This window comes from Octopus bimaculoides, chromosome 23, assembly GCF_001194135.2.
Source record: "Octopus bimaculoides isolate UCB-OBI-ISO-001 chromosome 23, ASM119413v2, whole genome shotgun sequence".
NCBI lineage: Eukaryota > Metazoa > Mollusca > Cephalopoda > Octopoda > Octopodidae > Octopus > Octopus bimaculoides.
In genome coordinates this window covers 36,490,458-36,501,667 of record NC_069003.1, presented here as the reverse complement: position 1 = coordinate 36,501,667, position 11,210 = coordinate 36,490,458, and the positions used below count along the sequence as shown (strand labels likewise).

The 11,210-nt window shown below is 34.0% G+C and overlaps 1 protein-coding gene across 1 annotated transcript in view; it reads left to right on the top strand.

The window, feature by feature from the left end:
* The first annotated feature begins 237 nt into the window (after window positions 1-237).
* LOC106873966 (inter-alpha-trypsin inhibitor heavy chain H3) overlaps window positions 238-11,210 on the top strand; it is a 19,305-nt gene continuing 8,332 nt past the window's right edge. The window contains exons 1-10 of the mRNA XM_052975967.1: window positions 238-278; window positions 730-810; window positions 2,193-2,410; window positions 2,782-2,948; window positions 3,763-4,048; window positions 5,343-6,040; window positions 7,392-7,449; window positions 8,250-8,333; window positions 8,617-8,730; window positions 9,012-9,356. Of these exons, the coding sequence (XP_052831927.1) occupies window positions 238-278; window positions 730-810; window positions 2,193-2,410; window positions 2,782-2,948; window positions 3,763-4,048; window positions 5,343-6,040; window positions 7,392-7,449; window positions 8,250-8,333; window positions 8,617-8,730; window positions 9,012-9,356 (2,092 nt within the window). The remainder of the gene's footprint in view (window positions 279-729; window positions 811-2,192; window positions 2,411-2,781; window positions 2,949-3,762; window positions 4,049-5,342; window positions 6,041-7,391; window positions 7,450-8,249; window positions 8,334-8,616; window positions 8,731-9,011; window positions 9,357-11,210) is intronic.

Sequence of the window (11,210 nt, the reverse complement as noted above, 5' to 3'; positions counted from 1 at the left end):
AAGTGAAATGACTTCAGCTAACAATGGAAGCTGGGTTGTCATCTCTGCTGGGCAGAAGACTATCTTTTTCTATGCCACTTGCCTACCCAACAGCAAATTTCTGGGTGGCATAAAATAATTTTTCTTGAAGAAGGAAAATTTACTGTTTTGGGCAGTACCTTTCATCAAAGATAGATCTTTTTCTAATGTTACTAAATTAATATATTGAAGCTAATGAGATAGAGAGAGAGAGTGAGTATGGAAGAAGAGAAAAATGGACATCACAAGGCAGAACACTTGTTAGTAGGAAGACAACAGCCAAAGCTATAATCTCCAAAAACATCAATGTGTCCATAAAACTAGTCCTCCAAGGGAGTGCTGAAAAGTTCCTGGCTTTAAGGGTATCATGAAAGGCTTGGTTGGAGACCCAACCTTCCAAGTTCTCTTACAGGGCTTAGAAAAACTGAAGGACCACTTCAATAAGTGTGTGAATCTGAGAGGGGAATATGTTAGATAAAATCATAATTAACTGATCCTCCTCTATTTTCTTTTTATGCAAAGCCAGGAATTTTCCAGTCCCCCCCCCCCTCATATATAGTTTGTAACAAAATGCAAATGATATAATTCATGGTGGGTGTATATATTTACAATACAGAAGAGAAATTAAGGGACCATGAAAATTATGAAAAGAAAATATCATAATTGAATTCTCTCCATTCTATTTTCTGCTAATATCTTCTATTTATTCAGGAACATAGCTGACCATTCATATTATGGTAAAGTGGTGACAAAATCAGACCAGGTGCACAATGCCAGGCGCCAGTTTATACAGTAAGTTAAACTTTAATATTTAAACTGTTACATAATGTCCATAAAATGCTTCTAAAGACACAAGGGGGGGGGGATTATTGACATATTTTCTCAAGTAGACGAGAATTAATTAACTTTTTATTATCTAATGAAGGAAAACAATAATTAAATCAAGTAATTAACCCTTTTGCTGTCATCAAATGAATAACTGTCTCAGTGACATAGATATACAACTGGTAGGTTACTGCTGCTGCTACTAGGCCTGTCTCTTATAACAATTCTGTCTGTGATTTAGATTCTGCCAAGAAGGGAAGCCACCAGCTCCTCCGGCACCCCCCACCCACATACAAATAATGCTGAACTAAATGATTTTTGATGAGTCTTGTTGAGATCTTGGATGAACTCTTTGTAAAGAAGCAGCACTGAAATATTTCTTATTAGTCGAAGGCAGAAAGCCGGCAGAATTCTTATCACTGCAGACAAAATGCTTTGTGGCGTTTTGTCCATTTTTACATTCTGAGTTCAAATGCCACTGGGGTCGACTTTGCCATTCATCTTTTCGGAGGTCAACAAAATAAGTACCAATTGAGCGCTGGGGCCGATGTCATTTATTAGACTTGGTCCTGTGTAGTTGAGAAGCTCACTTTGCAACTATGTAGTTCCAGGTTCAATCCTACCATGGCAAGTGTCTTCTACTCTAGCCCTGGGCCAAACAATGCCTTCTAAGTGAATTTCATAGATGGAAACTGTATGGAAGCCTGCCATATATATATATATATATATATATATATATATATATATATGGGTGTGTGTTTGTGTTTGTCTCCACCACCACTTGACAAACGATGTTGCTTTGTTTACATCCTTGTAAAAGAAGTTCAGTAAAAGAGAAACTAGAATAAGTACCAGATTTAAGCAAATTCACCCAAGTACTGAGTTCTTAAGACTAAACCCTTCAAATTTCTTTTAAATAAATGCTGGACATTTTTTGTACTCCTTTCACCCCATCTCTGGTACTTTCGATAAAAGACAACACCCACCTGTTTTAATGTATAGGTGAGGATGGATTTTAATTAAAATCTTCAACAATAATTTTATCTAAGCTTTATCTGTTTTATTCCGTTAAAAATATCAAATCAAAACAAAAATGTACATAAAATAATTCATTATATTATTAAATCCAACAGAATTTTTGTTTGTTTTCAAAATTACACATTGTAATATTTCATTGTAAATAAAACCATGTAAAAGTTAAAGATTTCTGTAAAACAGTTTCTTTTGAATATTTCCAAGTTACAAATTTTTCATCAGATTCTTAAAAAAAAAAATTCTTTGAAGTTATTAAAGAAAAAGAATGTTACTTCCATCAATGATAGTCAGATCTGTTCTTATTTCTTTTGCAGTCCACCAAGGACTTCTCTTTTTACCTTACAGTTAAATATTCCTGCTAAAAGTACAGTAAATATTTCTGTCATTTACCATGGTTTACTAAAGCGAAGACTTGGTCTATATCAACATGTTATGTACTTGTTACCAGGACAAGAGGTGGAAAATCTAGACATTGACGTCAATATTGAAGAAACAAATGATATTACCAAAATAAAAGTACCTCCAATGATGGGTAAGTTCTTCAACACTGTAATAATTATATATGCTGAGACCCCCTTCGGTCATGACTGACCAAGGGATTGCACCTAGAAAGTTACCCTCCCAGGCACAAGTCTGGGCAAGATTGTTTATGGAAGACCAGCAGTCGCATTTGAGTATGGCTTATACACCGGAACAGTTTCAAAGAATTGAGTGGAAAAAGGACCAGGTTGTGAATGTTTTTGTAATATATTTGAATTTATACAGGAAATTAATAATGAAGTTGTACTCTTTCTAAAACCAATTCTGAAAACAATGAAATAAATTTAAAAGTTTTATATTTTAAAAAAGGTTAAAGAAACCCCAAATAACCAGATGTTATTCAAGTTAAATTTTCTGTTTTAGGTATGAATCAACAAGCAACAATTAAAGAAATGACTTCCCGTTCAGTTGCGGTTACTTATTCGGCCAATAAATTCCAACTAAATAATTTAAGTAAACATGTTGTTGGTGAATTTTGTATTAAGTTTGATGTCAAAAGAGGAGAAGACGATGTCAGTAACGATCTTCTGGTAAGTTAATTTTTATATCAGACACTTGTTCTTTTATACTGTTTTCAATACAAATCTATATACTTGCATCTAATATACTGTTTCTAATACTTGTATATTACTTCTGATATATGAAAGAGATTCTAGCTAAAGCAATTAAAAAGAGGGTCCAGATTTGTATGGAAGGTGCTAAGCTGTATGGATGGTCCAGAGTTGTGTGGAAAAGCCAGAGCTATACAAAAGGTCCAAAGAAATCTAACATTAGATTAATGCCTGCAAAGCTATTCAGTTGATCATCAAACCTCGTTACCAATTCTGTCCATCTTCTCTAATTATTTAATTGACAATGGTCTAATCCCGTTTATTACAATTTTTCTGTTGAAATACTCTGTTTCAATTAATTTAGGAAATCATGAAAAGTTTAGTAAAATAACTGTCATTATAAAGCTGGTGTTTGAAACAGTTTCATGAAATTTTGATGGACAGTTTTAATTTAGATCACTCTAAAGTAGGAAATTTGTATCCCAGAACCAGGGACAACTTCAGGCAGGTTGGCACCAAAAGGGTTAACTCAAAGTAATTATGTTTCCCACTTGCTGCAAGTTATAGCAAAGAATTGAGTGATTAATCTCGTACTTCAGCATATCTTGGCGGAGTCTCTTGTGTATGACTAAACAGATTTAATGTTACTGTCAGGTTAATGAGATCATCTAATCAAGAGATACACTGTGACATTGTACCAACGCTTCTGGTTTCTGCATTACACCTAAAACCTAATTAAAGTTTTTAAATTTTGTTATATTTTTATCTGGTATTTTTTTTTTTTTGTTTCCAGGTATCTAATGGCTATTTTGTGCATTTTCTGTCAATTAATAAATGGCCAATTCTACCCAAAGATATTATTTTTGTGCTAGATGTAAGTGGCTCCATGCATTTGACTGGCATGGACAAGGTCAAGTCTGTAATGTACACCATCCTTTCTGATTTGAAACAAAACGATAGATTTGGACTTGTCTTCTATAACCAGAATGTTAATGCTTGGAAAGATGAACTTAGTTCAGTCACAAAGAAATCCATTGATAAGGCCAAAGAAGAAATTGATAAATGTTCACCATTTGGGCGTAAGTAGAATGAAATGAAATTCTAATTCTAAAGTGATAATAATTTTGAAAATAGAAGAGTCTAGCTTTATAGTGATGCTTTCAAACTCTTTCTACAGGTCTGTGCTGTCTGTTTGACTATTTCAACTGCATTGCAGTATTTTTAGCATTAAAGGCAATCTTCTGCATTGAAATATTAATTTGACAAGACAATCTGATTGCTACTGAAAGGTAATCAAAGTAAGATTGGATTAAATTTTGAGCCGTAATATAATATTTCACACAATCTTCATTTTATTTCTGCAGTAATTTAAAATAAAGTTCATGTATTTAAAATTAGTAATGGTTTCAATAAAAACGTCAATAGTTTATATTGAAACCTTAGCAAATTTTAAATAAATCTACTTTAATAAATCTTGACTTCCTAAAACTAATTTCAACCATAATGATGCTAATGGAGTATTTTATAAGAATACAGAAAGTTTGAAGATTGAAATGTTCATGGAAATTGTATCTATAATATTGATAAGAAAGGAATATAATTTAAGGTATTTTGTCTCTGAATTTAAGGTACTCTCTCTCTCAATTTCAGGTACTCTCTCTCTCAATTTCAGGTACTTTATCTCTTAGATACCCAAACAAGATATCTCTGGCCCTATTGAATTATTTCAATCCCTTTTTGTTTATTTTTTGCATTTCTTACAATTAACATGAAGTCTATACTTTCTATTTTCTTCATTTGGCTCCTCACATATCTAACTTTTACAGCAACTCATTTCTATTTTACCTCATTAAATACGTTTGTGTTGTCCTAGTTTAAATAACTAAAATAATGTTTGTAGTTTAGGAACATAACCAGCAATAGACATAAAACTTTATATCAACATTAATATTAATGGCCATGTGATCCTTCACCCCAGCAGGAAAATTACTTCTGTCTATATGATGGTTCATTCAGGATCTTTTTATTATACAACCTTGAGCAAAACAAGGCACTGGGGCCTACAGTATTTATGCAACTATTCAGTGTACTCACATCCTAAAGTAGCACCAGCTACACTAATGTGTTGCACACGATACAGGAAGGAAAAATAAAAAATCATCATGGCTTTGTCTTGTTCTACCATTAAAAGAACAAACAACTTGTTAAAATCGTTCTTTTGCTAGCTTTCTGCTATTGCCACTTGATATACTAATGTTAAAACTGCTGTCTTTAAGTAAAGTTGTGTAGATATTTTAGTTAATAATAAGATATATGCTTAAAATGAACATATGAAATAAAGTATTTATATATTTTTTTTTTTTTGTTTTTCAGGTTCTGATATTAATAATGCCATTTTAAAAAGCTTGTCTCTGCTAAAAGAAGCTGATGAACCTCAGACCACCCGGGCTCAAGCAGTTTTCTTTCTGACTGATGGTGTTGCTTCTGAAGGTGAATTGAAGACCCCTCGTATCCTCGACAATGTCCGTCAAGCCAACACAATGAATGTTCCAATTTATAGCATTTTCCTTGGAGATACAAATTATGAATTGGTCAATCAGCTTTCTTTTCAAAGCCAAGGGCTTTCTTACAAAATTTCATCCTCTGAACATATTCCAACCAAATTAAAAGAGTTTTATGAGCATGCAACATCCATTCTTGCCCTTAAGCTAAAATTTGAATATGCCGATAACGCTGCACTCAAAACAACTTGCGCAGATTTTAAAACTTTCCAGAAAGGCTCTGAAATAGTGGTTGCAGGAACATTATCAGATAAATCAGTTAAAAATATCAAGTCTACATTCCATTGTTCCACATCAGAAGGACTTAAAGAATTTACTGTTGAATCAGCACAGTTACCTTCATCATCTGGAAAATCTAAAAGATTTTTAACAGAAGCTGAACGCCATCAAATTCCAGAGAAGATCTTTGCTTTCTTATCAACCCAGCAAGCCGTAGACAACAGTCTTTTTAATTCAGATGAAAAGGAACAAGTGAAGTGGCAACAAGCTGCTGTAAAACTTGCCCTCAAGGTATGTATACAATAGTAAAAGAAGAAATTTTTTTCCAATTTACCAGCACAAACATGCTGTCTGATCTAGTAATTCTATGATAAAAGGCTTTCTGACCATGGCCATCCAGTCTTTTTTGCACATTAGGATTTACACTGTCCAACTTTGTGGACTTCTTTATCTTAAGACTATAAAGTGTGTGATTGAGGATTTGGATGCTCTTTCTAGCAGTTTAGATGACTGCTCAGTGGCTGTGTCGGTTATTATATAGAAGTTCTTGTGTTACTGTTTGACCCATCTTCAAAATTCATTCACAAGGCTTTGGTCATAGTTTGGTAGAAGATACTTGCTGAAGGTGTCATGCAGTGGGACTGATCTTGAAACTATAAGGTTGGGAAGCTAACTTCATAACGACACAGTAATACCTGTGCTTATACTCACCTTTAAACTTATGAGATTTTAATACCTTTGTTAGAAATGAATAAATTGCAGTCAATGTAGGAAGGCAATAAAACAATTTAAAAAGGTTTTGGAGGTGTACATGCCAAGCAGGTGATTTGATCTGAGATTGTGTGTTTTAACACAGTGTGGGAGACGCATATTAGTTAATTGAAAATGCTCAAAAACTATTCATTTCGCTTAACTAATTATTACAGCCATGAACAGATTGTGGCCTGTGGAACTCTTTGAAAGACATACCAACAGAATATTTTTTTAGTAGTCTTTTTGATGATGAGCCATGTCTCATGTGGCCTTCCTGATGACCAGACATGGGTTATCTATCCTGCTTCTCAAAAATCGTTGCTCATGCCTGGTTTCTTTGCTTTTATTTGGTGTTGGAATTTTCATTGTCTCAACTGCGACCTGGTCACTACCACAATTCTAATCTATAACGCTTTAGCATTTAAACTGACCATATCAGGCCTAAATATTCTACATGTTTTATGTTCAAACTGACTGGATCCAGCCTCTGACACCTATCCTATAAATATCTTTGTTAAAATAAACAATCACATTGAAATCTTGTAGCTATGATATAATGCAGTCGTTCCCTTGGTGGTCCACAAAGGTAGTACTGGGGGTCTGTGAACTAAATTCAAAATTTCATACACACACACACAAGGATAAGCATATTGAAAGGGGTCTGCGAGGAAAGCTCATTTAAATAAAGGTTGGGGACCACAGATATAATGTATGATAAATTCAAAACAATGGGAATGAATATTACATTTGGTAGTCATCAGAATCCTTAAAGGGTTACTGGAAGGGTTCATTTCTAACTTTATGAAATAAGGGAGATAATTACGGAAGCAAAAAACCAAGTTAAGGACCATCCAATAAAATTAATTATGTTTTATTCTTTCATTTACAGTATAATTACTTGATGTCATTAACTTCAATGGAAATTTTGAAATCTCAGAAAAAGAACGGTAAGAATGGTTTTCAGATACATGGGATTTCCACTTGTTGTAATTATTATAACTGGTTATGTCGATGATGTTGATGCTTAGAAAAATAAGATTTCCCCCATCTTGTTATCTTAAATTTGTTATTGAAAACAGGGAAACTGTTCTTTGCTAAATAACTGTTGTCTTGGGTAACCCTTGATTTCACTGATATAATCCTTAGGATAAACAGGGGAGGGAACCCTAGTGGTTGGGGTCCTATGCTCTCACCACAATGGCCAGGCTTTGATCCTCTGCTTAAGTAAAGAATTTCTGTATAGCAGCCAATTGGCAGGGGTCGTTGAAGCAGTGCATAGATTGCTTTGCAGTGAGCATTTCCAGTTGTTTGTGTTCTGAGTTCAAATCCTGCATAGGTCGGTTTTGCTTTCCTTATTTCAGGATCAAAAAAGGTACCAATCATGTACTAGGGTCAATCCTTCTCTTTCTTTCTCTCAGTTTGTCTCTCCCCCCTGTTTCTAGAAGCTAGCTATGGCCAGACTTGGAGGAGGATGGACTCTGCTCGGTCTAAACAACAGATACTCAAGACAAACATATTGCATGTCACAATGACATCCTTAGAGCCCCGTCATCAGTTGAGGGCCCATGGCAAGATTGTAGAAGTACTATAGAAATGATTCTGAATTTGTATCCTTGAACCCCGAGCAGTTTCAGAAAAGGTTTAATATCAAAACAGATAACAGACCCAATGTTCTCCATTGAAAATTTTTATTTAGACTAGTTTTATTTATTATTATCAGTTAATAAGCCTGGTTGTTTCTTTACAGGAAAATTGTTGGGCCATGGTGAAGTGAATGAACTGTTTCCCTCAGACAGCAGAACATTTGGTGTATATGGAAAATATGGTGGTGGTAAGAGAAAATAAAAAATTCTTTTTAACCTAAAATTATTTGAGAGAGTAATTAACAAGGAGGCTCAAATGACACCAGACCGAATAGAGCTGTAAATTTACTGTGTCATTTGAGCCTACTTTGAGATTAAAAATGTATGTTAAACTAATGCTAGTACAGACATACTACACAGTCATAAATATACACCAACAATAATGAGTCACACATTTCAGCTGTTTCTGTTGATTTTAATTACTGTAAATTTTAATGATCATTAAAATTCCTCCTTTTCTTTCTTTTTCAGGTGGTGGAGATCCTCATTTCATTATGGACATTCAGGGTCTATCAATCCCAATATGTTTTAATGTAGCTGGGCACTTGAAACGACCCATGATCCTTGTTGATGATCCAAGCACACGTTAGAACACTTTTCCCTTTTCCTATAAAGCTTTTCTGTTTTAATATCACTTACAAACACATTTTGTTTCTTATTTTATATCTTGTAATAATTACATCGTACAATAAATAAAAGATGGACAGGCAATTGATAAATGACATCAAAGCATCTAAAAACTTGTACAGAAAGGAATATAAAGATATATAAATTTAGGAGAAAAACAAGAAAGTCAGGAAAAATAGTCACGTGAAAAATATCTGAGATTTAACATTAGCTTTTAACTGGAACTTGTTTCTTTGTAGGTATTAAAGCTGAAGCAGTCATCATTGAAGGTCGTCCGAAACATTGGAAGAGGTACATGGGAGAGATAAAGATTGTTGCTCCTGGACTCACTTTCATAGCAACAACAAAACATGTTCGAATTAACTCCAAACCTTTCTCTTGGACAGTTGAATCGACACTAATGCTACCAACATCAGATGTCATTAACTTTGGAAATGGTAAAAACATTGCTGTCAGAATAGGAGGACTTGTGGAATTTGAAGTCAAAAGAATAACTCATCCAAAGCAAGAAAACCGGACAGATTTCTTAGATTTTTATATTTTGAAAGGAAATGGTTTGTCAATGAAAACAAGAGGAATTCTTGGTAAGAATTTTTGTTCCATCATTTTAATGGTAATATTTTGGTCTGAGTTCAAATTATGCTGGGATTTAACTCGGCTTTTCATCCTGTCTCATCATTATCATATTTATTAAAAAGAAAAAAGTCAGGTACAAGGTTGATTTAATTAACTATAACAAATCACTTGAAAAATTATGCATTTCTACCATAAAAATAATAATAATAATAATAATCCTTTCTACTAGAAGCACAAGGCCTCAAATCTTTGAGGGAAGGGATTAAGTCAATTGTATCGACTCCAGTGCGTAACTGGTACTTATTTAATCGACCCTGAAAGGATGAAAAGCAAAGTCGACCTCAGCGAAATTTGAACTCACAACATAAGATAGACAAAACGTCACTATGCATTTTGTCCAGTGTGCTAACAATTATAATAATAACAACAGGTATTATTATCAGGCCAATTGTTATTTGGTGCTGCTAGATTTGATAATCGATTCCATTCCAGAGGAACAACTGTGGGAAAGGCCATTCGTCTGTAAAAGTATTTCTCATAAGTTTATAAAATCAAAAGAAAACCCAAGCAAAGCAGTAAATGAAATGTTTGTTGTGAGTTGATTCAAGTTTTAATGACAGACTGTTTGTGTTTGTTGGAGATTGGGGTTGATGTAAATGATTGAAATGGATGATTCTTTATATTTTATTATCTCTGGTGTTAAATAAAGCAGAAATCTCCTTATCTTAGTGTTGGAATGAACATCTGCAATGTATCTGTGGTTATTTCAAGTGGTGACAGATAATATCAGAACCTGTAAATTGGGTCACTTCTCTATCTTGCTTTCCTTAATTTATACGTGTTTATATTTAAATGTGTGTGTGTATATATATATATATATATATATATATGCATGTATGTACACACGTGCATTTATATATAGGTGTTTGTAATATATATATATATATATATTGGGGCAGGTAAATTAAGCTGAATTGCTTTTAAATTTTCATTTATTTTCCTGCATGTTTGTTGGATTTTAATGTTCTCAGGTTAACACAGGACTTCTAAAACATTTATTCAGGATTCTGATGGCATTTACCATTTGTATGCACACCCACGCATCCCTCTTTCATTAACTCAATTCGTTAAACTGTAGAACATGTAGGATAGCTGACTGATTGCTTTTACTATTTCAAATCCCATCGGAATTGACTCCAGTTTCATCACTCCATGACCATCAACTTCATCATAGTTTTATGTCTACTTTCCAAGATGGCATGGTTTGGATGTATTTTTGCAATTCAAGTCAGCCCCTGCTTCGAGAAGGGTCATTAGAACATTTGGCTATAGAAACTATATTAAAATAAAACATAGTCTCTAACACCCACCAACCCACAGAATATCCTGGGTGTAGTTGACCATGGTGCCAGTGCTAGAGACTTCTGTCATGCCCTTGACAAGAATGAAGAAGAATCTCTCGGTCCAACACTATTTTCTATGAGGAATGGGTATTTTCTTTCTGGCATCTTATCTCCGTTATAATTTCTCTTCTAGGATAACACCTCATATTTCAGGATGGTCCCCATAATTATCAATCATTGGTTGAAAGATTTTTTTTTTTTGGCAGTTTAATTGTACCCCCGTTCAGTCTGGAGCAGCTATATTTCCAATATTGAAAATGACAAGCTTCTGCATGATCACTCTACCTGTTAGAGAAAGCAGTCAAATTTTCTTAAAACCACACTTTACTATCTTTGAAAAAAAAATGGAAGGATACAGGTAGGGGAGAAGAGCCATGCAAGGAACGTGAAGAGAGCACAGCATAAACATAGGTCTCTAACTGTTTGTGGTTCTGGGATTGCAGTACCTCCAGGCCCTGT